Source organism: Camelina sativa, chromosome 6 (assembly GCF_000633955.1).
Source record: "Camelina sativa cultivar DH55 chromosome 6, Cs, whole genome shotgun sequence".
NCBI classification, from domain to species: Eukaryota; Viridiplantae; Streptophyta; class Magnoliopsida; order Brassicales; family Brassicaceae; genus Camelina; species Camelina sativa.
The window spans coordinates 1,942,882-1,967,490 of record NC_025690.1 but is presented as its reverse complement, the minus strand read 5'-3'; the positions used below and the strand labels follow the sequence as shown (position 1 = coordinate 1,967,490).

Here is a 24,609-nt window from a genome sequence, read left to right as displayed (position 1 = left end):
GGTGGTGTGGAGATGGTGAAAATCAGACTTTAGTTATGGGTGCCAAATGTCATCGTCGCAGTGCATCCCCACTTCATCCAGAGCTACAAGCATTATTATGGGCGATGGAGTGTATCCTGTCCAGAGGAATAGATTGTCGGAGGTTCGAGACGGATTCCGCAGAGTTACTAGCGATGGTGCAAGATCCGGAAGAGTGGCCGGTTTTCTCAACCCTTCTTGATGAGTTCCAGGTGCTTAGTGCCTCCTTGCTTCCTTTTACTCTTTCCAAGATCCCAAGGACGTCCAATGTACGAGCTGATTGTTTAGCTCGTTCTTCGAGAAAATTAGGATCTAAAACCGATTTTTGTAAACTATTATCCTCTAGTTTGAACAACCAATCTAAGAGTTTTATTTTAATTAATGTTTGGTTGAAAATATATATATATATATATATATATTAATTATTTGAAAACTTAATTTTAATTAATTTCAATAGCTCTAATCTGATTAGAAGAAATTACAGCTCCGATCAACGAATTTTATAATGATTTTCATTATAAAATATGAATCCACTCAATCTTTTTTTTTTACCGCAAAAACACCATAAATTTATTACTCAGGTTCGAAAAGGTTGGTTGCTAACGCCAACCACTCTCGAACCAAGGAATGGACATGGGAAAACAGAGTACCTCATCCACTCAATCGGACATAAAGTTTCTATCAGATATATATTATACTTAATTATTCATCAATCAAGCATAATATACATATACTGAAAGAGAACGTGATACCTTAGACAAGATATATCTAACATGTTTTATTCAAAAGTCAAACAATCCGTGTTCTTTCATCATAATATATTCATAACTATTATGTGTTGTAATATATACATGCAACGTAAACAATTTTACATCTCCGCATGTATCGATTCATTCATCAACCATGATAATCGGATTTAACAAACAAAACAAAACTACTTTGCATATCAAATATGAACAGTAAATTAGGTTTAATTCAAAATTATACATGTAGGCTCTGATACCACTGTTGGAATTTGTACCGGTTTATAACGTTTTATAAAATTAGTTACAAATTCTTTTTTTTTTTTGTGGGCAAAAAATTAGTTACAAGTTCTATTGCCAGGATTCATGTAAATATTAAATCAAATCTATATCATCAGATTATGAATATACCAAATATTGTCTGGATAGTTCGCAGCGGAAGTTCGAACTAAAATAAACCAAAGTTGTAAAGCACTCCAAATATCGTGCCTCTACTAGTATCCACACGCACACAGACTGGATCAACCGGGATGCTAGTGCCGTAGAGATCAAATCTCGATCGTGACAAACACTTTTGTCTTCAGTTAGGTTTCGGCGAGAATCTTAGTCGATTGATCAATAATCAAACGCAAAGCATCATTATATACTGATCGAAAATAACCTAAATTGTTTAGGTTATACTAATGGGCCAAGCCCAATTCTCTCACTTGCACAATTATATATGTATATCGTATATAATATATGATAAACATTTTATTCTAATAAGTGCACAAATATAAATATATATATATATATATATATATATATATATATCATATCTTATTATATAAAGTATGGTTTCAAAAGTTACTAACTCACCGGATCGTGACACATGTCAATTTCAAAAATTACTAACTCATCATATCGTGACAAGTGTCAATTTTACACAAATTTTTAATTTTAAAATAAGAAAATGTTACTAACTTACCAGATCTTGACACGTGTCAATTTCAAAAGTTACTAACTCACCAGATAATGACAAGTGTCAATTTTACAAATTTCTAACTTTAAACAAAAAATCTTTTTAAAAAATCAAGATATAAAAAATAACTAATCATAAAATCTTATTATAAAAAGTTGGATTTTCAAAATTAGTCATTAACAGGATCATGACATGTGTCAAGTATATTGATGAGATGTTGACATGTGTCAAAAAAAATTTTTTTTGTCAAAACAGCTAATTAAGATAATATCATTAAATCTACATAAAATTTGCATGTTTATATCTAAAAAGAAATTTCCTAAATCAAAAAAGAAAATTAACAAACAAATATATCTTTCATTGTACGCCAATTCTATTATACATGTTTTCTTAATTAGGTTTTGACATGTATAAACAAAAAAATAATTCATTAAACATGTATCTTATTATTAATCAATAAATAGGGAATAACAAATCTAAAAAGAATAACATAACTTATGTCAAAAGAATTTTTATTTTTGAAACGTAATAGGATAGCTAATTAAGAAAATAACATTATATCTACATAAATTTACATGTTTAGAAAGCTTTGATCTTTAATTTTTTCCATATAAAATTTTGCTTATCTATTGTGAGTCTTTTATTCGTGCAGGTTATTCAATAGAAGCTATCATATGCAATGAAATGAAATCAAAGTATATAAAGCCCGCTAAATTAATCGAGGATGGAGATACTGATGGATGTTCCAAAAGTAATTCTACAGTTAGTAACATTTTAAGTTTCGAAGATTAATTGATGGTTGATGTTTCTGGTCAAAATCTAGAGTTTTCTCTTCTGGATAATGTTTATGATTCCGGTACTGAAACAAAAGCTATTTGATCGATTAATTGAGAAGCGACTTTTAAATTTGGGAAGTTAGAACTGTAAACCGTTTTAAAATTAGTTTCAAACCGGATTTATGTGGTTTTTTCTTGGATTTGGTTTGTAAAGCGTTTAAACCTAGGTATATGAGAACTTTTGATTGGGTAGAAATAAGTTGAGAACTTACGATTCGAGAATATTTGAGACGAGGTCATAGTTCTAAGTGATTTTGGTACAATGCGATACTTCTGAGGAGTAAACAGGTCATCGATCCTTTAACGTGATTATGACATATATCATGTTTTTGATTGTTTATAAAGTTTTTATTTTAATTTGTTTATAATTTTCAAATTTTTAATTTTATTATGTTATATTAACTTTCTTTTAATTTCTAATAAAATACTTTTATTGGATTGGTCATAAAATCATTGTACTCGAGTAGATAATTTTCACCAGTTGTTCATCCAAAATATCTTGGGAGTAAAAAAATTTATGGTTAAAAAAATTATGTCACAATTTTTTTTTAGTAATTATAAGAACTATAATTATGCCAAAATGAAAGTAAAGCAACAAAAAATTGTTTAATTTGTTTAAAAGAAATTTTAGGTGGTGATAAAGAGCATACTTTAACAATAAAATAATTTTGGGTGTAAGAGCATATTTTTAATGATAAAACATACAGTAAAATTGTACATGGTTATTATTTAGATGTTGTTTTGATGAATTCTTTGCATGTAAAATGTTTTGTAATAAGTTGTGAAATGTTCTTGAAATTTGACAATAATAATATTTGTAATGATGAGTATTTGGCAAATGTTTTGGTTGGAAATAAATTAGCTTTAGATTATTGTAATAATTTTTATAATATATTTACAATATAAAAATATAAATAAGTATATGAAGATAAATATAAATACAATATGATTTTTTCTCTAACTAAAATTATTAAAATATTTACTTCAAGAAATATTTTTGTTTCTATTTTCAAAAAATTGTTTAGGGTTTAGGATTTATTTTATTCAACAATTTTAAAATCCACACATCATGCGGGCTCTTAATTAGTAATACATATATGAATGTGTTCAGGGGATTATTCTTGAAGATGCTATTGGTCGTACTAGGCCACAGTCACTCCAGTTGTAGCTGTTTTTTTCACTTTTTTTAATAATACGAGGGGAGCCTAATTAGTCTCCCCCTCTCCTACTAAAAAAAAATATAACATATATATATATATATATATATATTATATTAAACCCAACATTGCATTAATCCATTATGCTTAGGTGTGTGACCCTGTAGGATCGAATAATATTAGCAATGAGTTTCTAAAGTCATTGATCATAAGAGGTTTCTAGCAAAACATTATGATTATCTAATATTATTCGACTTTCGAACCTTGACTATACAAATGATTTTAGGACATTCCCAACAAATTAGTGATGGAGTAATCAAGATAAGTGTGTTGAGGAAGACGACCACGTCTCTCTAATAGTGTAAGAATTGCTGGCCAAGTCCCTAGAGATAGTAAGGCTAATATCATACAAGCTATGGCACCTCCTTTTCTCTCCACTAGATACATATTTAACGACCGATCAAAATGGATAAGCCCTTCAAGCAAAAATGATGGCTTTAGGCATAAGATCAATCGTATTGGTGTGAGTAAGATGCTTGGAGAGTTTCAGAACCATCCAATCCTTAAAACTAGATTAAGAATTAACATCAGACATTAATCACTGTTCCAAGGATTTAGGAAACTAAAATTAGACAAAATTCTTGATTGTTTTGTCATGTTGATGCAATATTAATCCTCTGTTGTAAGTTCTTAATTTTAAGTGAAAATCAAGTTATAAATTTGGAATTTTAGTGACATAAAAATAGGAAGCTCTGTCTCAAAAGATATCAAGATATATGTTCATAAGCTTTTTTCATCAAAAAAAAAAAGAAGTTGAGATTTTAAAGACAATTAGAACCGAACCATCCAAAATAGAGGAATATGGAAAAGTACACTACCTTTGCTATCTTCTGCAAGAACAGAGGATGATGTCCCTTCTCCAAATAATTTCAAGAAGAGTTTCCACCACATGGCAACAAGTGTTTAGATATTTTTAAGTGTTTAGATATTTTGTTCAGAGATTGTGAGGATACTGAACTTTTGACTCAGTTTGATGGAAAATTTAATGTGTAACTTTATAAAAGAATCAAATATATAACTATATAAAAATTTAATTCTTCTGGATACTTTTGACTTTTCTAAATTTTTCATTTATAACACTACAATAACAATAGACATATTAATATTGTATAATGACAAGTACCTAACTTTTCTCTCTTCTTTTATCAGAAAATTCATAAAATAAACAAAGACATCTGATATATTTGTTACTTATTTCTAAATTGTTTTGAACATGCTCAAGTGACTATAATTGAACTAACAAAAAGCTCATCATTATTTCCGGTGACCTGAAGATGCCATGAGAATCGCCACGGCCGCAACAAACATGATCAACATGCTCACCAAAAGCGCATAGGTTCTCTTCGATGATTTACGATACTCTCCGAACAAAACTATACCCCAAAATGTGCTCACAAGAGGAAGTGCCTAAACCAAAAAAAAAAAAAACAGAGCTCATATACTCAAACCCAAAATGCAAACTTAAGATCAATCAATTGGAAAGAAACAAAAACTAACCTGAACAGAGTCTGCAGCCGCGTATCCAGCGGCTTGACCTCCCATGAACTGCAAACCGTTACCAAAACCACACAAGAATCCAGCAAAAACAGCCCAACCTCTACCTTTAGAGTCATGTACATACTTCTTAAGAGATGACTTCGCTAAGCCTACCATAGGCCGGTAAAGAAAGATGAGGTTCAGAATCAAAGCGATGAGAAAACCCGCGACGGAGAAGTAGAAAAAGGCGGTGTAGACAACGAGCTTAGGTACGCCTTTTGGCAATGTACTCCACTGATCGTTTGTTGCCAAATTGAATGCAGGAGAGAATAGAGAAAGGCAGATTCCCGCAAAGAGCGTTATGAATAGTCCGATCATTATGCTCTTTCCAAACACCTGCCAATAACTACGTTTTAAACACCACATACTGTAGTAATATACTCTCCTTTGCTATGTAATCATCTTTACAAAATTAAGTTTCGAACTTTGAGTTCGGGATTTCGGGTGTTTTTGTGTTTTTTTTTTTCTCTTTGGTCAATGTAATAGAAACTTGATTGCCCTGTTGTTCTCTAGCTCTACAAAGAATCCTGCCGTCCCTGCTTTCGCCTTTCCCGCTTGTTTCTCTTGAGATTCGACATCAGTTTTCTCTGTTCATTGTACCCAACATACAAGAAAACATATCACAACTTTGATCAATACTCCACCAAGAAGAGTTCCTAATAAGTTTGCTTTGAAATTTGTATAGGTTTTACCTTTTTCGGGGTTGTCTTCACCATTTTTAATGGAAGAATAGAAATCTCTGAAAAAAGATAAAGATTTTTGTTAAAACAGAACAAGTTTTATAAACATGGAACTACAATGGAAAAAGACTTCGAGTAACATCGTACTCTGTCCCATCTTTATACTCGCTAGGTAAAGACTTGAGTTTCGCTTTAACATCTGCTGCATTAGAAGCATGAACCGCAGCACCGAGGAAAACAGCGATCAAGAAGCAACCTACACCGGGGAAGAGAATCTCTGCTTTGTTTATCTTGTCGTCCAAGAAATAGTTCAACGTTGTACCTATAAAACTCAACCGTGACACGCAAGAAAACAGAGAAACATAGGTGATTGACTCATCACAAAACGATAAAACGTTTAGATTTCATAATAAGACATATTAAGAAGATTAGTGAAAGAGGAAGCATACCAATGACGACGGTGATGCTTGCGGTTATAACTTCAGTAACCGATAAACCAACAAACGCAAAAGCGTATTGAGTCGCTAAATTCCCGACGCTAAGAAGCACACCGCCTGCGACTGCAAGCAATACTGACGGCCAGTTATCCTGTAAATTTCCTCATATCACCAATCAAATGTATATAAAACCTTGTAAGGAGTCTCAAGAAGTAGAAGGTACCAAACCTGAGGGAGCTGAGTGGTAAAGTCAGGTGTCCGGAACGTGCTTTTCCCAATCTCACCGAGCGAAAAAGCGATCACGATTGCGGCCAAGAGATTAGCGGTTGTGAAATCAAGAAAAGTGTGTTGAGGAAGACGACCTCTTCTCTCCAACAGAGTCAAAATCGCTGGCCAACTTCCCAAACAACACAACGAAAGTATCATACATCCTATAGCTCCTGCTTTGCTCTCCACCACATACATCTTCTTCTTCTCTTCTTTAACACAATATCAACACTTTCTTTTCTTAGTAATATTTATGGACTTTGCCTCTTACCCGGTTAACCCCACCGCTTTGGAGGGCTTCCCGGTTTTCTAAACCGGATCTTCTTGGACAATGTTTGGCTTATATACTGCGCTTCCTCTCCCTGTGTCTGCATGTGTGTTTTGATGGTTGTGTGGAAAAGGTTACATGTGTCTATCATAAGATAATGGACTTTCAAGACACATCGGCAATTTCTGCCTAATAAGACCAAAAAGATCTCAGATATGTTCGGACACATCGGCAAGTTCTGCCTAATAAGACCAAAAAGAGCTCAGATATGTTCGGACTTTGAATCTCAATTTTACAGAGAATCTCGTAAGTCATTTTTGGTTATTTGCGGAGCTTTGAATCTGATCAATAGCTAAAATACTACGCGAATTAGCTTTACGAAATTCCTGTTTAGACAAAAATATGGTTATTACGAGACTGAGTCGCAATCAAAATGATAGCCACAAGAGAAGCTAAGTTATGCAGTAATAAGAAGAAGGTTTTGTTTTTAGGGGGATGCACTGAAACATTTGTTCTATGTATCAGTGGCCATTTCCAAGCTTCCATCTTTGTCTTTTGTCGAATGATTGAGGAAGTTCCCAAGCAGCCTTTGATCCAACACCATGTTAGGTACCTGCACAGTTAAGAGATATACTTTCTTCAGAACAGCAGAAACAGAGATAAAACATGATAAATGAGATAATGCGAATTCAGAAATGAGAGAGGGTCGAGTCAAACCTTGTCCCCGAAGAATATTTTGGTGTTACGAGCAATGGCATCGATGAATTTGAGTTCGAGAAATTCAGGGGTGAGCTTCAACTTGTTTGCTTCAGCTTCTCTCAGTACACTAGGGACATTGTGATCAGAGCAAAAATGTCAACATTAGACCCATCAATTCTCTACATGTCCTTTGTTTGCTTGTGTAGATAAGAAAATAAATGGGAAAGAAGAGTGGCTATTACCGGTAGTAATCTGCATCTGCGAGACTCTTTTGACGGTCAAGATACATCTGATTCTCGATATCTGCTTCTCTCCGTGAACTGTCTTTCTCAGTCAACTTCTGTTGCATCAGAATCTTGCTTACGTTGGCGTTCTTCTCAGCTTCACTAATGGCCATTATCTTCTTTGTCTCTGCCTCTTTCTCAGCAACTCTTTGTTTCTCAATAGCAATCAAGACCTTTTAAAATCATCAATTCCAAGTGTGTAAGCAGTCTTCGAGAGTCCACAGCCCATTATAACAGAATTGAAGATACGAGCAAACCAGTGCAGATTCAATAGCCAGCCAAGGTTCAGAAAGATTTTACCTTAGTGCGTTCCTCTTCCATTTGCTCAAAGTTTCGCCTTACACTCTCTGGAATTTTCGGCTTTGTGACACGGACACTAAGAATCTCAATTCCTGGAGCATAACGTGTACAATCAGCTTGGAGAGCATCTTTCATTCGTTCATCAATCTGAAACACAATTGTGATAAGATTAATTAGCGAAAATCATGGTAACTTTTCCAGATATCAGACACAGTGTTAACATCAAAGGTATCTAATTTGAGAGAGGTTATGGCTTCCCAATATAGTCAAGTACCTGGTCAAAGATATCAATGTAGACTTGCTGAAGTGAATGAGAGCTGCAAAACTGGTTGATCTCATGATGAATCTTGTCATATATCCATGTGTTATCATAGTTCACACCATAGTTGAGCAAAGTGTCATAGACAAAATCCTTACGCAGTCGATTAACAACCTAAAGATCAAATACGTGTAACTAAGACCAACAAATTTTAAGCAATGGTGATGCTAGCTGAAAGTGAAAGCTTTAAGAGTCTTACTTCTATCTTCTCAAAGGTAATCATGACACCTCCCTTGGTACCACATGGTATATCCTTCACCTAAAGACACAAAGAATCAATTAGTTCAAAAAGCTACAATCTAAACACATCCAAGCTTTTTAGGGTATAAGACTCACTTGATCTGTTTGTAGAGTAACTTGAACAGGCTCATAGTTGGTAATGAAAGGCAGCTTCAAGTGAAAACCTAAAGCACACAAAGTTAATTCCAACTAACAAAAGAATGAAGCCGCGATGAAATCACGAAAACGGATTAAAAAAAAAATAATCATAAATACCTGGCTCTGTGATTATGTTTAGAAGAGCACCACCTCTCCAATACGCTCCAACGTGACCTTCAGGAACTTGATGCACCAACGATGACGGGAACATAACCTTATAATCCATTACATAAGCAACATCTTTAACAACAAACATGAATAAGTCCACAGTCTACAGTCAAATTCGTAAGCAACCCAAACCAATATCAATGAAACCAAAAGCGATTTATTTTTATGTTCTGTGTCACTCAAATAGGTTCAAAAAAGTGTACTTGTGACCTTACACTACACTAATCTAAAATCAAAAACGGAACAAGATAAAATCTAGGTCGAAGAGAAGAAGACAAAGTCATCAACTTTAAGTCAACTTCTGATAGAAAGCTTACACATTTCGAAAAGGGTTAACTCAGAATCAAAAGATGAAACATTTAAGAGAACCGATTCAAGTCTAGGATGCGTGATCGAAGAACTAAACACAGATCAAACGAGTAAAAGAGGAGAGAAGATACCAAGGCGGCGATTGCAACGAAAACACCGAACGCAATGAAAATAGAAGATACATCTCCACCAGGTTCTCCTCCGACCGGTGGTGCGCGAGGGATTTCAGTTCTCCGTTGCTGACCATCCATGGCGAATTTTTTTGGGTTAACCGGGAAAAAGTGTTTTTGTTCAGTGGGAATTTGGAAAACTTGGAAATTGGGTTTTTCCAAGATGAAGTCTTCTTCTTATGAAGGGATATTATGAAGTGTGGGAAGAAACACCGTAACTCTGTGTGTATAACTGATATATAACCGTTGGATGGAGAAGAGTCAATGGATCCGGTTCTTTTTAGAAATCTCCATTAATATTAAAACTTTTCTTTGTTTTTTTAAATAATTTTCAAATATTAATTAATATCATATTGTATTCTCGTTATCCAATTTCTAATATCAAAATTACTACCGTAGTTAGGTCTTTAGAAAAGAAAAAAAGGAAACTAATTAGGGAAGGTAAATCAATGCAAATTTGTTGAAATATATAAAAGTAAATTAGGATTAGATATGATCAAACAAAAGCTTTTTTTTATTAGTTTTCTCTTTATGTAAGTTGGATTCACTTCCACGCAAAGCGCGTACATATTCGTCTCATATTTTGTTTGTAGATTATTTTCCTCCCAATTAGCTCATATGAGCTGATCCTTTTATTGTCAAAAAAAACTAATATTAAAAATTTTGGATGCAACAAGAATTTAGATGCATCTAATTTGTTTAGCAGCTCTTATTTTGTTTAAAACACTAAATCAAAAAATGAAAACTTGGTTTAAGGTTTAAATTCTTTTCCAATCTTGTTTTTTTTTCAGACTTAAGATATCAATTATAAGTTCGTTTATGATGATTCAAAGCTGGAATATATAAATAAAAGGTTTTCACTCTAGTTAGAAAAGTCTTAATTATTTCCATACAGTTTAAATTAGAATATATTAATTTATTTTAATAATACCCAAAACCTAGAGACATTTAAAGGTTTTCTTTTTTAGTTACCGTTTATTGAATTATGTTTTATGTTTTTAGTCTAGTTAATTCTATTATAGTATAAATCCAAAAACATGTTATAATGAGATATTGTGATATTACCAAGAAAGATGGTGATAACATATACTATATTGTGATATACTTATATATGCAACTAGGTTTTCACCCGCGAGACACCGCGGGACTAAATCATAAATTAAATATTTTTAAGAATGATTTTTAATTTATTTTGTTTTCAAATTCCAAATTAATTAAATTTTATCTAATTAATTTATAAGTTTATTTAGAATATTTTTCTTCTTCTTACGTTTTATACAGTTTATAACTTAATTACATTAAATTTGTTATTAGATATAATATAAATTTTTAAAACACTTAGTTTTGTTTTCTATAATTACATAGAGGTATATGCCTAGTATGTTAGTGTATATTTTTATGTGTATACAATTTTTTTTTTTTGGAATATTAAGAATATGTTGTAGTATGTGTAATATTTTGTAGTTCAAATACTAAATAATTTATACGTTAATTTTCCAAACTATGACTACAAATCTATAGTATATGAAATAAACTAATAGTTTTAGTGTTGGTTCTATAGTCCAAACCCGTCATGCTAGGCGGATCACGCAACATGTTCAAAGATTTTTAATCCGTAAAAACTCATCATACGAAACCCGTGAAAGTAAAATATAGTATTTGAGGCTAAAAGTCACTTTTTATCAAATCAGTTTTTCAAATTTTTAAAGAATAATACCTCTTCACTCACCTCCTTATAAAATAAGAAATAAAATATGTATACATTTACAATTATGTTTGTTACCTTTTAAAACACTTAGTTTCTATAAAAAAACAAATATAATTAGAATTAATTGTGTTTATTAAATTAATTATTTAATGTCAATGGCATACTTGTAAATAATAGTCAACTTCAGGATTTATTTTATAATTGTTTCAAAAAATGTATATATAGATACCATTGTGATTATACTAGTTACTTACAGAAAAAAATCACACTTATAAGGAAGTATGTCTATACCTAATTGTAAATATTATTTCAACTCTATAGCTGTATAATATGGTAGAAGCAACTATTAACAAATAAAAAAATAGATTCGCAAATCTATATTTTTATTTCATTAATAAGGTTTTTTAAATCTGATATTAACCAAATACTATATAGATCGCCAAACTTAATAGTTAATTCTTGTTTTTTGACGTACAATAATTTCAATATGCTTATTATGAGTCTACATATCCTTGGATAAATCTTTTGAAAGGTTAGTAGCAAAGTCAACGACAAATTTGTTTGAACAATATAAACAATTCGTTAATTATGAAATTTTAAATAGTGATAACAATATATAAGAGTTAAAACTTCTCTAGCTGATTATATAATTGTAAAGTTCTTGAAAATAAAATATTTGTACAATTAAATATTTGCACTGAATTTACAATTCAATTGTAGTTTGAATATATAATTTCAAAAATATTGTGTCGTATGCTTCTTCATAATCACGTTTATCATATATTCCTAAAATTGATCAAAAATACGAAACTATAAAAAAATATTTCCATAAAATACCACAAATAAAGTAGTTATGAAAAAAATATCATAAGGACGAAATTCTTTGAAGATACCTATGATTCTTAGAAGTTTATTGATTGAAATTGTGACAGTTTGGTCGGACCTTCTTCACCAAAACTATACGGGTCTCGACCTTGGTTTCTTTGAATTATTCATGGTCTTTTCTAACTCCTTATTAGGTCATCTCATTTAGAAACACTACCATTGGTGTCAAAACTCTTCGACCTTGGTTTCTTTGAATTATTCATGGTCTTTTCTAACTCCTTATTAGGTCATCTCATTTAGAAACACTACCATTGGTGTCAAAACTCTCTTACTAAACGGTATAATCAACGCCAATTGCTTTTGTTTTGTATGAACAGTGCAACAATATCCTTCCACTTCCTAAATTGTTTGCATTCTATTTATGTTGATATGTTCTCTTTACTATGCATGTAAACACTTAGAGAAAGATTTCATTAAAGCATTTCTTACATACATGCATGAATTAAAAATAGCCTAAAAACAAAGCCCAACTCCCTAATTGGATGTCTGCCTCAAAGAACTTGCATTCACACGTGGCAAAATCTCATCCATACATCAAAAACGTAAGTCTCACTTTCTTCATAATCACTTCCTCTTACAGAAACGCAATGACGGAGAAACCAAGCGTGAGAGGGATTGAAATGAACATACTCCAAGCACCATTGTTTCCCGAAGGATCAAAGCCTCCGGTCGGACCAAACACTGGAGTTCCCGGAAACGTCTGTGTTCCTGTAGAAGTCCCGGTCGTCAGAGTTGTCCCTGCACTCCTGTGTAAGACAAAAACATTGTAATTTGTAACAGACACCAAACTTTTTAAGTCACGTAATGTTAAAGACAAGTTTAACCAAACAATCTCTTCTACCAAATCTTGAAAAAGTTACAAGAAAAAAAAAAGAACATTTATGATGTTTATTGGTCGATTTCATCTGTTGAGATTTGAGAATGATTGGTGCTAAAGTCTTCTTGGTTTTCAAGTGAAAAGAATAAAGAATCAAAAATTCTATTTTTCCAATTTTAAGAGTTTAATAGAAGTTATTAGTAAACAAACATACCCAGGACTTGAAGGATAGATGCAACCAGTAACAACAGCTGCAAAAACAAATTAAAGAAACAGAGGAAATCATCAAAATGTCATCTTTTTTTATTTCACAAAACCAACAAAAATTGGGTACTATTTGAAAGATGAGTTATTACTTGAAGGAGGATTTGAGCTGGTGGTAGCAGTTCCTGAGAAGTTACAGCTCCCAGGGATTTGACCGGATCTTTGGAAATAAGTATTAACCGCCCAATCACAATGACTCTTGACTGTGTTTGGTTGGTAACAAGGACCTTTGTCATGAATTGGAGTACAATCTTTCAAAACTCCACATGCATAGTCTATTGATGTTTGAAGATCTTTCTCTCCAACTCCATCTCTACATAGACAGTAAGTTGCACCTAGAAACAGAGAAAGTGAAGGTTCAGTTTGAAAATCTCAAGAACAGAGGATGTGTTGGATCTAATAAAAGAGTTTTTTTATTTAGAAACCCATTTCATATCATGCGACAAAAAAAAAAGAAAAAAAAAAAAACAGAAAGCTTACTTGAAGAGGGGGCTAAAGCGAAGAGAAACAAGAGACCAAGAAGCAATCTCATGATGGTATTTTCTGAAGAATGGACCAAAAGCAAGTTTTTTTACCCTCAAAGCTGTAACACAATCCAAGATGATAGCTTCAAAGTTCAAAGAGAGAAAAAGGAGAAGAGAGATGAGAGTTTAAAAGAGAGAGATGAGTTTATTAATGAAAGTGAGTGAATAAGACCATACCATCTCTCTCTGGTTCCGAGGTTTAACCACAGACAAGAATCTGAAAATCTCAGTGTCCAAACTCCAAAAAATGTATATGGTCCATTGTAATTTCTGAACTTTTTTTTTTTTTGTCAAAATTGTAATTATTTGATTTATCGTTTGGTAGTTGGTACAATTTAATTATATATATTCCTAGTCCAAATAAAAGCCGAACCAATTGATCGTGATTTGATCGTGAGACCATAATGGTGGAATTAGAAAAGTATTTTAGAGAATTGGAAATTATTAGTGATTCGTTAATGTTTTTTATCTGATAATGTACGATTGGAAAACAGAGTTGGGAATTGACAAATTATAGAAATTTTTGCATTACTTACATAGGTGAGTTAATGCTGACCTGGCCCTCTAGGCTCTAGTTGGGAATGTATGGTTGGTGCACGATACATTCGAAGTTTGGTACTTCAATACTTTTTTTTTTTTTTTTGTCACACTAATCACAATTACTTTTACATCGGTAGAGTGGTGTTGTATGTATATTTAATACCCAACACGGTAATTATTAACCCAAGGGTCTGGTCAAAATTTAACCCAACATAGGTTTTGATGATGGTTTATTTTTCTGCAGATTCTGTTGTCTTGATATGGTTGTCGTTAGCTTGTTGCAAGCTTAATTTAATTTTTGTTGTTAATTGTTTTCGTTGGTTTCTTGCAATTGTTATGAATACCGCTAAAATAAGTTTTTATTCTAAAAATATTATAATTTAATATTTTTTTTCAAAAATACCACTAAAATATAATTTTTCCAAAAATACTACATAATTAAATTAAAGTTCTAACACTAAAAACTAATTCCTAAAATCTAAATATTAAACCCTACTCCTAAAAACTATACCTTAAAATTAAATGTGTCAACCCAAACCTAAAAAAAATAATTCTACATCTTTCAAAATCAATTTTTTTGTGTTTGTGGTAATTTTGGAAAAAAAAAACTTTTGTGGTATTTTTAGAAAAAAAAACTAAAATGTGGTATTTTTGGGAAAAAAACTTTTTTAGTGGTATTTAAAGGAATTTCTCTTCATTATTACTATAGATTTAGTGGTGGTGACTGGTGAGTTTGTAACATATAATGTATTAAACATATAAAATTGAGACAACATTTATTATATTATCTTTATATAAAATGCTTAATATTCCATTAATCAATAGACTATACCAATAGTATTCAAGTATAGAAACATTTTTTCTGAATCAAATTTATTTCTAAAATATGGATTAATTAATTAGGAATGGAGAAAAGTTTAACAATGACTAACAAAAAGAAAAGTGTTTAATAATAATAAAATTGCATTGATGATGTTCTTCTTAGCCTATAATAAAATTGTAAAATGGATTATGAAAGTGTATCAAGAGATATGAAATGTCAAAATTCTTTTGTAAGATGAATTAGCCACCAATATTGAATGAGAATATTCTATTTTGTTAACTAATACTATATAGAAGAAAAAATATTGGGAATAAAGTTACAATTTCTTAGTGGCCTCTTCTGCAAAATATGTACTTTATATATGTATTATTATTCTTTACTTATTAAAGAAAAAATGACTCTTAAGTGTCATTAATTACATTTTTCATTAAATCAGTGATTCTCATAAAACCAAAAGATGTACCCAATCAAGTTTCAAACCACGAGATACACCAAGTCACCAATCAAAATATTGTCAATGATTCTACCAGTGGCCTTCCAAAATTTTGACATTCTCTCTTCAACTCTTCAAATATATATTTTTTCATCAAATGAAGTTTTTCCTTGAGTAGCTAATACAGGTAAGGTGGTGTTTAGGACTATTTTACATGTAATGAAAGTAAAAGAATATCGCTGACTTTTTTAGAACACAATTCAAAGGACCACTCTATATCTGGCACATCAAGATGCACGGTACCAATCAAATTAATACAGTATATAGAATTGTGGTGTAAATATAATTATGACTAGATTATAACCCGGAGTAAGATTTTTTTTTTTTGTTAATGCACTATTTTAATACTAATTTTGCTAATATACTCTTTTGTTAATTTTAGTGATTTAATATATAAATCATTGTATACCGCACAATAATTTTTCTTTACTACAATCTTAATGAAATCAGTTTGATTCGACATATTTTATATTGCTGTTGTTAAAACATTAAAATGAGGATTTAACCCGTATTGAAATATTATATTACTGATAGTTTATTTTTTAGTATTATTAATTCAATCTTGTAATGTCATATAACATGTTATGTCATATAACTCGTTTGTGTAATTTTTAAAATTTCATATGTTTAAATATTTATAATTTTTAAACTTTTTTTAAAGTTTAGATTTATTAGTTATAAATTATAAACTTCTTAAAATTTTATAATTTACTATATACAATAAATTTACTATATATGTATGTTGAACACACACTTTTTATATTAATTGAGTAATAGATGTTTGTTTTAAAAAATTCAAATCACAATATATGCAGGAAAAATATACCTTTTTAATTTATTTTATGTATTATGTGATGATTCACTACATTTAAATTTTAAAATCAAAAAGAGATGATAGGAGAATATTTTTTTTTTAATTTGGAATAAATCTTCTAAATCTCTTTATTAATTATAAAACATTATATATAGATATTTAAAATATTTTAATTGTGTTTGGTTATAAAGATAGTAAAAAAAGTTAACTAAACATGTTTGGATATGAATATAAGCATTAAATAGCATTCAATGTAAAAACTTTCCAAAAAACATTTTTGAGCAAAAACTGCTGCAAAAATACTAGTATAGATTTGATATGTTTCTGCTTTTGTAAATTCAAATTACCGTCTTGGTGATTTCTGACCAATTTCCAACGAAAATTTAGTCGGAATTTTTTTTTGTATATACCTAATGACTAATGAGTACACTCACCCATTTAACAATCTTAACACACACCAAACTCAATTACTATTAACATCTTCTTCTCTCTACTATAAAAATAATTTTTTCTTATATATACCTAATGACACAATCTAAATACACACCAAACTCAATTTCTATTAACATCTTCTTCTCTCTCCTTTGAAAATAATTTTCTAGTTTTCAAAGTATCATCATTTTTCTCCTCTTTTTAATTTATTTATTTTAATTTATGCAAATCTATTAATTCATTTTTAACTAATTAAATTTTTGTTCTCATTTGAAGATAATTAATATATAGTTATTTAAAATTTAAATCTAATACTCTTATTTTTGATTTTTTATAAAATATAAAACCATCAGAAGTTAGTCGAAAATATTTTTTAAAATAATTTTATTTATTTAATAAAATGTTGGGAAAATGGTCGAAAATTTCCGACGATATACATTTGTTAATCATTTCTGACTATTTTCGGACAAATGTTGGTTTCCTACCAGAGAATTCTGACTATTTTAAGTTGATCGAAAATTTATTGAAATAGCCTATTTCAATAAATTTTCTACTAATACCATAGTCAGAAATTGGTGTGTTTTCTTGTATTATTATACTGGACATATGGTCGACTCGAGATAAGCACAAGTATTGCCTAGTATGATATGATTGTGTTTAATGCAATAACCTCTAAAACCAATCAATTAAATATCAATACTTCTTAGAAAATAAAATTAAGTTTGAATTACTCCCCGTTTCACAACAGTTAAACCATTACACATGTACGTAGCCTTTAGCTGCTCAAATGTATACTACCATTTGTACAATTTTCTTATGGTCGATCAGGCGATAAATTGATCAATTTTGACATTATTAATTAAAACAGCTACACATGTTCGTAATATTTTTTCACATTATCCACCAACTAAAGTAATATATAAAAGACAAAAATAGTCCAGTTGGATACATCTTCTTTTCTTATTATGGTCATAATGAATTTTCTAAATGACAAATTATTCAACAACAGATTAATTATAATAATTAACAATATTCGAGAAAAACACTCGCTGCCTCCTACGATTCGTTTTTTCTACTGATGAGAAGTATATATAGAGAGATACAAGCAATATAATACGTTACGTAGCCACCCACAAACCCTAACCCTAGGATCTCATTCCTCTAATTAATTAACGATCACGAATTTGTTTTTTAGAATTTTAGAGTTATTTCACTTCCATTAACATTGCTTTGGTCTTCACCTTCTTCCCTAAGAGCAGCCAACCCTTTTTTCTCTCCACCACCACTCTCCGGCGACTTCTCTTCATCTGCGGCACTATGCGTTAACTGATTATGAGTTGAGTCAGTGGAGGCGGCACCGGATGAGCCGTTAAACGTTTGAAAGTGGTGGTGGTGGAGTGACTGCGGAGGCGGTGGAGTTGTGTAAAATTCTTGGGACGAGCAGAAGTGTGGTGGAGGCGGCCCCGCCGTGCTGGTGTGATGGTGATGAACTTGGTGGTGGTAGAGAGTCGGAGTGCCACCGTGTGCGGTGGTGTACTCCGGTGGGACCCATATGCCACCTAAGACGACCAAATGAGGACCTGGTCCACCCGACGTTTGTGGGCTTGGGCTTGGTCTTCTAGTGTGAAGCCGATACTTCTGTTTTGTTTAAAGTTTTACATCATCATTAGTTAAATTATGAGTTAAAAAAAAGTTGTATAGCATATTGTAGTGACTTGAGATTTAGGTTACCTGGAGATGGCTTTTAACTTCATCGTTGGTCAAACCATCAACTTTCATAAGTTCCCTTATCTGTTTTGGTGTAGCCACTGCAGTGTAATATAACAATCATATACATATGACCTTTTTCTTTATCAGGTTAACAATGTTATATATATTTTCTCTTTTTAATAAAATAAATCCATAACGAAAGAAAAAAAAAATCGAATTGAAGTTCAACTTTATTTGAAAACTAACGATATACAGTATTTGAATGATGTATATATAAACTAACGATACATTTATCTCTTATATGTAATGTTTTTTTCAAGTTGATCTATCGAATATTCAATTTCACTTTAGTTTGTTTGTTTTTAGCAACTGATAAATAGCTACAGAAAACCTCGAACTACAAACTTAAATACTCTGAAAATTTAAAATTATGCGTTATGCCTAAGAGAGATGAACCTTAGCAAAACCTAAATCGTGGCAATTTGATCCATATACCACCATTTTAATTCATTTTCACCCTAAAACTCGAATGAACCCCTAATTATATATCTTGATATGTATATAGCTTACAATATAGTTTTGTACAGTATTTGGCGAATTGAATATCATAGTGGAATAATAAAAAATAAAAAAATTCTTACTACTTGACATTTTTGTGAGAAACCATGGCAAACCTACATCAAATTAATACTAAGTTAACTAGAATAAGTGTATTTGTACCTTGCGACCCACCAAGCATTTGAAGAGCTTGGACAAATCTTCGGTGCAAGTCGGGCGACCAGCAACGTCGTGCCTTTCTATTACTTTGACTCGTTGTAGAAGAAACTCCATTGTTGTTCGAATTGTTATTATTATTGTTAGTATCATTGTTGATCATGCTCTCATCATTACCGTCATGACCATTAGTATGTTCGCTGGTTGGAGAGACCCTCTTGACCTCCGTAGATAGAGCTAATTCAGGCAAAGAATGTTCCTTAGAGAAGGGAAGAAAAGCGCCGTTTCCATTTCTTTGTTTCGCGTCGAAATGACCAAGTTTTGGACTACTGGCAATCTCATCTTTGTGAAGAGATTGATCAGCGGTTGAATCAATGTTTTTTGGTTTGGTTTCGGATTCGCTCCAAAGCTGAGTGGTCGTCATCCAATTATTTCCTTTGATATTAGGTTTTTCGGGTTGGTTCCTTAAGGGTATGAACTCTTCAAGAACTGGTCTTGTGGGTACACTTTGGTTATTGTTATTACTATTTGCTCGATATGCTTCTAGTTGTTGTTTGTAAAATTCGACAGCTGAAAAAGAAAAATTAAAAGATAATAAAGCAAATTAAAATATGAAAGAGATATGTAACATGAACCTTAACCTTTAAATCACTTTAATGAGATTTGTTGATTTCAGTGATGGGAGAAGCAAAAGTTTTGTGATTCAAAGAAATCAAAAGCAAGCTCTGATTTTTATGAATTAAATACTTAAACTAATGAATAAAGATCTTTTAAAAAAAAAGTAAAAAGAAATTCAAAAACTCTTCTATACGTTTAAGTTATAACAACTCATGGTTCTAGTTAGGTTTTTTGTGATAAAGGAATGTTTTTTGTCATTCATATTGTACACACTTATAAATGTAGATCTAAACATTTGTAAGTGTATATATGTACCATTGTTAAGCANATATATAAATATATATATATAGAGAGAGAGAGCCATGATATGTTCTAGAGAGAGAGAGAGAGAGGCTTCTCACTGTTAGAAATCGTTCCTCTTCTCAAATGAGTCAATTACTAAATTGTGTGACTCTCAAAAAGTTTTAATCGAAAGCTTACCATATATATGGTTTCATGAAGCTTAATTTATGTATGCTTGTTTAGAATATCTATTGGCTTTTTCAACTAAAGATTTTGGACAAAGATTGAAGTTAAATTGATGAGTGTGGAAATACTAATAATATGGTGGCAAAATGTATGACAGAAATATTTTATATGTAAACAAATGTTTCATTTGTTTTGCTGCACAAACAATTTTTTTTTGCTGTCATAGCGCAAAGAAATTATCGACCTATGGTCTCAATCTGTTTTACAAGAAAATATTTATGCCTTATGGCTAATGCAATAAAATCATCAAATACAATAGCTTGATTCGTTTTTATTTTTCTTCTCTTATTTTTTTTTTGGTAGGATATTTCTTTCCTCTTATTATGCTTAGTTTTTAGTCACTTCTTTTGTCAAATTGATCTATTTTATAATACAAGATTTCCATATGAAAGAAAGAGAAAAGAGAGGCTAAAGGAGAAAAAGAAGAGGATATAAAGCAGCAGGGCAAAAGGGAATATATGGAAACTTGTTATAAAGAACAAATGGGTAAGAAAACAAAGTTTAAAATTATTTCTATTAAAGCGATAGATTGTTTTTAATCTCAGATTCCGCTTTTGTTGGTTCACCACTTCTCACATATATAGCTTATACTTTAGTAAATTCAGTTTCATAAAAATGTAGATAAAATATGTTTCCTAATTCTGCAATAAATCGATGATCTAAGCTAACATTTCGACAAAGTTAAATAAAATTATGGAATCTCCACCGCAATATATGAAAGGAATCAATAGTGAACATTTTAGTACATTTAGGGCAACTTAGAGTCGTTGCCAAAAAAAACAAAATATTCTTCCACCACCTTCTAAATTTATATAATAATTATTTTCTAAAGGAATTGAGATTCAATATAATTCAAAGAAGCATATACTAGCTAGGCTTAAGATTATTTTTATATGTATAGTCGCACGATGTCGAGAGAGAGATAACGATTGATCAATAAATTTTTCTATATTGAATTTCAAAAAGTTGAATAATTATTCCAAAATTTCGTGGATGCAAAAGAGAGAAAGAAAGGGAATATCTGATTTTAATTATTACCATAAACCAGGACAGATATTCACTTAAATAAATAATATTGAAAGAGGTTTGAGAGTCGCAGAATCTTCCCACCGGGCTTTAGTGAAGTGGCCAGGAAGGTAGAAGATTCTTACTTGGAAATTTTTTATACTTTTTTCAAAGACAATTTTTGCAATTCAAAATGTCTTTCAAATTTTCTTTTTGAAACTAGGTTTCGATGAAGACCAATACACAAAATTAATTTTCTCATATGCTTCACTCTCTTAAATTTGTTGCACATATATATGTAACACAAATTACTTATTAGATATTGACATATTGTACATTAAAAACAAAATATTCTTACACACTAATACAATTTTGGGCTAAATCAATATGATTTGATGTTAGGAGCTCAGGCTTTGTGATATATGTAATGTTGTGATTGACAAACAATCAATTTTATAAATAAGGCAAAATAAAAGAGCATTTAGAAGTTGTAAAGTATTTAAATTGTGAGAATCTCGTCCTCTTAGAAGTAGTACTTTGCAATGCTTAAACGTGAGAATAACTTACTTGGCAGCTAATTGGAGGAAATATGATGTTTTTGGTCGTTTGATCACTAAACCAAAAATATGATGTTTTTGTTACCAGCTTGCGCACCTTTTGTTTTTTAATATGTTTGAAGAAACCAATTGGCATCTAATGCCAAACATAAAATCTTGGGACAGACCCTCCGACATGCATATCCTAAAATTTTGGATATCCAATTCAAATATTTCATATTTTCTATATAATTCTTTGAATTCCAAGTATTGTGGTATTAATCTATATGCTACTATTTTCTTAAGTATAAATAACATAGTACTTTATGCTCTTTTAATTGCCCAAAAATTCGAAACTTTTAGTTACTTTCTACAAACCCATGAACTATAACAATTAATTTAACATACTTGTTGTCATGATATCAATATATCATCCCTGCCTTTAAGCAATTATTCGAAATTAGAGTGTATATCTACAAAGAAACTGAACGAGGTCAGTTCAGTTAAAGCCAGATTAGAAAATTATAATTAATGATAAAACAGGAAATTTTTTTATCCCAAACAAAACAAACATTTATTATTAGGTCCAATATGGTCTATATTGGAGAAATTATGTCAAGGATGTGGTATAAACTGATCGTTAGTAAGTGTATGACCGGACCAGAACAGACCAGACCAAACAAATTGGACCACATCAATTATGATAAACGATGATATTTTAATACACGATGAACGGAACGTAACTTGGACTACTCGTATCTTTATCCTCTTTCGGACACCATAAAAGTGGAAAATTGAATTCTTTTGCGAGCCGACAAAGGAAAAAAAAAGTCATTTGAAAAAAGTATAGTTATTGACATAAGTTTTAGTGACTTAGGTATATTCTTGTATTTCTTTTTTTTTTTTTGTGAAAGGGTTTTCATATTCTTGTATTTCTCTATTATTAAATCGCTTGTCTTAAAAAAAAATATAGAACCTAGATTCTAAATCAGTATTTATTTATTAGAGGCGATATGATGATCAATATAATCCAATATATCAAAGTGAATCAAACTGATCTAAATCAAAACTTTTAAATATATTGTTTGGAAAAATATGGTTTTACATCTAATTGTTTTGTCAGCTTTTTTTTCGTGTTAAAACACTTGGCTATAGAAAATTTATAATAATATGTTGAAAGAAAAAAAAAATAACATGTAAAAAGAGAAGAAGAATATAAGAAAAAGGAGAAAGATAGAGTGGAGAAATATTCGGGAGTCCGTATTTAATACAGACAAAGGGGATATTCAGACAGAAATCAAAGTTAAGAAGAAGCAAGTAAGTCGAAACGTGTCACGGGAGAATCTCTTTTGTGCGTGCTTTGCATGGGATGCTAAAAAAGAAATCACTCTTTTCTACCATATTTTTAAAAACAAAACAAATAAATTGTAATACATTCCCCAAAATAAAATTAAATAGGAAAAAAAAGAAAAGAAAAAGAGATAACTAAAGTTGGATTCTAAAGAAGAATCTTTAGAAAAGTTAAGGGTTGGAGTCTTGCACATGAAGATTTTAATTGGTTTGAACAAATGCGACCAACCAATCAACCATTTGTTATTTTTCCAATTCATGTTTTCTATATTTTATATATGTGATTATCTATAAAAAATTTGCTGTCAAAAATAGAATATAGTTAATTTTTTTGTATTCTAATTTTGGAAGGTAATTTATTAATTTTTACTCAAACAAAAAAGGTTTGTATTAAAAGGAAATGAGTAATGGAATTTTTAGACTAATAATACAAAGGGAATTCCACAATGACTGGTTAATGTGTGGAGGGAATTAGGTACCTTCTATTTTTTTAAGAACATTTTTTAATTCTCATTTGCTTTAACTTTCTTGCAAAGTTCTTTATTGCTCTTATCCTATTATATCATCTGCATATTCTGGCATGACAATTTTTACAGAACACATGAGCGAACAAACCAACACAAATATACGTGTATATTCGTGGCTGCGTGTATATAATATATATTTTGAGAAAATATCTTTTTTGTTGTGTGTGTAGAGTTTAGAATGGATACATGTAGATAGATTCACAGATTTTTAGTTCAGTGATTAAGTTTATACCATATCGAAATTAATATATACTATTATATAACTTTTGTTCCATGCATATTGTAGTTCGAACTCAAATTCAGCTACCCATGTTTTTATTCTGTGTTTCCGACATAAGATTAATTTACTTGTGACCCAACATAAGATTAATTTCTCCCTTTCAACATTGGAATTAGCCAACGAGGGATACAATTAATAGTCTAAAGCATGCATATGGCACATTGACTAGTTTAACAAATGTGAAAACATATGGACTTTAGTGACATATAATCCTAGGAAGACTTTGCGGAAAATTTTTCTGTTTACGACGTTTCATAATCTCTTTAGTCAGGAAGAATATTTTAAAATAAAACCGTTTCATTTTTATCTCGAATTCTTCCTTTTCGTTATTTTTTGTTGGTAGATTGAAAACTAAATCAAGTTAACGAATGAATAAACATGAAAAAAAGTTGGTAAAACAAGATTAGAGAATTTGATCAAATAATTTTGACACGTACGTAATAGCTAGGTT

At 30.8% G+C, this 24,609-nt stretch overlaps 5 protein-coding genes and 1 long non-coding RNA gene across 8 annotated transcripts; all 6 read right to left on the bottom strand.

Moving 5' to 3' along the window:
• LOC109133421 lies at positions 3,918–4,733 on the bottom strand. The gene is made up of 2 exons (XR_002038524.1): positions 4,594–4,733; positions 3,918–4,284 (listed from the first exon to the last, which is right to left on the bottom strand). It is a non-coding gene; the product is annotated as an uncharacterized LOC109133421 (long non-coding RNA).
• Positions 4,933–7,016, bottom strand: LOC104790116 (ureide permease 4). 2 transcript variants are annotated; one of them, XM_019246622.1, is made up of 7 exons: positions 6,657–7,016; positions 6,441–6,579; positions 6,139–6,313; positions 6,004–6,050; positions 5,737–5,898; positions 5,273–5,647; positions 4,933–5,182 (listed from the first exon to the last, which is right to left on the bottom strand). In XM_019246622.1, exons 1-5 carry the CDS (start codon positions 6,891–6,893, stop codon positions 5,786–5,788), a joined length of 711 nt encoding a protein of 236 aa, XP_019102167.1. In that variant the 5' UTR covers positions 6,894–7,016; the 3' UTR covers positions 4,933–5,182; positions 5,273–5,647; positions 5,737–5,785. The 2 variants fall into 2 exon arrangements, with proteins under 2 accessions (XP_019102167.1, XP_019102166.1); XM_019246621.1 differs by having other exon boundaries at positions 5,273–5,898.
• On the bottom strand, positions 5,030–5,629 carry LOC109133265 (ureide permease 4-like). Its single transcript, XM_019246254.1, has 2 exons — positions 5,273–5,629; positions 5,030–5,182 (listed from the first exon to the last, which is right to left on the bottom strand). The coding sequence occupies exons 1-2, from the start codon at positions 5,627–5,629 to the stop codon at positions 5,030–5,032; spliced, it is 510 nt and encodes a 169-aa protein (XP_019101799.1).
• Positions 7,325–9,748, bottom strand: LOC104790114 (erlin-2-B). The gene is made up of 9 exons (XM_010515819.2): positions 9,552–9,748; positions 9,061–9,157; positions 8,902–8,969; positions 8,765–8,824; positions 8,521–8,679; positions 8,247–8,393; positions 7,905–8,119; positions 7,681–7,789; positions 7,325–7,576 (listed from the first exon to the last, which is right to left on the bottom strand). The coding sequence occupies exons 1-9, from the start codon at positions 9,669–9,671 to the stop codon at positions 7,478–7,480; spliced, it is 1,074 nt and encodes a 357-aa protein (XP_010514121.1). The 5' UTR covers positions 9,672–9,748; the 3' UTR covers positions 7,325–7,477.
• Positions 12,568–14,101, bottom strand: LOC104790113 (PLASMODESMATA CALLOSE-BINDING PROTEIN 3). Of its 2 annotated transcripts, none has more exons than XM_010515817.2 (5): positions 13,966–14,101; positions 13,745–13,871; positions 13,357–13,599; positions 13,215–13,251; positions 12,568–12,929 (listed from the first exon to the last, which is right to left on the bottom strand). In XM_010515817.2, the coding sequence occupies exons 2-5, from the start codon at positions 13,794–13,796 to the stop codon at positions 12,758–12,760; spliced, it is 504 nt and encodes a 167-aa protein (XP_010514119.1). In that variant the 5' UTR covers positions 13,797–13,871; positions 13,966–14,101; the 3' UTR covers positions 12,568–12,757. The 2 variants fall into 2 exon arrangements, with proteins under 2 accessions (XP_010514119.1, XP_010514120.1); XM_010515818.2 differs by having other exon boundaries at positions 13,745–13,847.
• Positions 17,831–20,263, bottom strand: LOC104793866 (myb family transcription factor EFM-like; the record flags this gene model as incomplete). Its single annotated transcript, XM_010520292.2, has 4 exons — positions 17,831–18,528; positions 18,622–18,698; positions 19,321–19,884; positions 20,248–20,263. Coding segments are annotated over 4 exons (1,104 nt in total), but the record flags the coding sequence as incomplete, so codon positions are not given.

Coding starts and splice junctions, on each gene's coding strand:
- LOC109133265 (XM_019246254.1), bottom strand. CDS start 5,629: ATGATCGGACTATTCATAACGCTCTTTGCGGGAATCTGCCTTTCTCTA. Junction 5,183..5,272: donor CGGCTGCAGACTCTGTTCAG/GTTAGTTTTTGT, acceptor TTTTTGGTTTAG/GCACTTCCTCTTGTGAGCAC.
- LOC104790116 (XM_019246621.1), bottom strand. CDS start 6,893: ATGTATGTGGTGGAGAGCAAAGCAGGAGCTATAGGATGTATGATACTT. Junction 6,314..6,440: donor AAGCATCACCGTCGTCATTG/GTATGCTTCCTC, acceptor TGAGTTTTATAG/GTACAACGTTGAACTATTTC. Junction 5,899..6,003: donor TGAAGACAACCCCGAAAAAG/GTAAAACCTATA, acceptor TACAATGAACAG/AGAAAACTGATGTCGAATCT.
- LOC104790114 (XM_010515819.2), bottom strand. CDS start 9,671: ATGGATGGTCAGCAACGGAGAACTGAAATCCCTCGCGCACCACCGGTC. Junction 8,680..8,764: donor TTACCTTTGAGAAGATAGAA/GTAAGACTCTTA, acceptor TTTGATCTTTAG/GTTGTTAATCGACTGCGTAA. Junction 8,120..8,246: donor TGGAAGAGGAACGCACTAAG/GTAAAATCTTTC, acceptor TGATTTTAAAAG/GTCTTGATTGCTATTGAGAA.
- LOC104790113 (XM_010515817.2), bottom strand. CDS start 13,796: ATGAGATTGCTTCTTGGTCTCTTGTTTCTCTTCGCTTTAGCCCCCTCT. Junction 13,600..13,744: donor CGCTTTAGCCCCCTCTTCAA/GTAAGCTTTCTG, acceptor CTCTGTTTCTAG/GTGCAACTTACTGTCTATGT. Junction 12,930..13,214: donor ATCTATCCTTCAAGTCCTGG/GTATGTTTGTTT, acceptor TGTCTTACACAG/GAGTGCAGGGACAACTCTGA.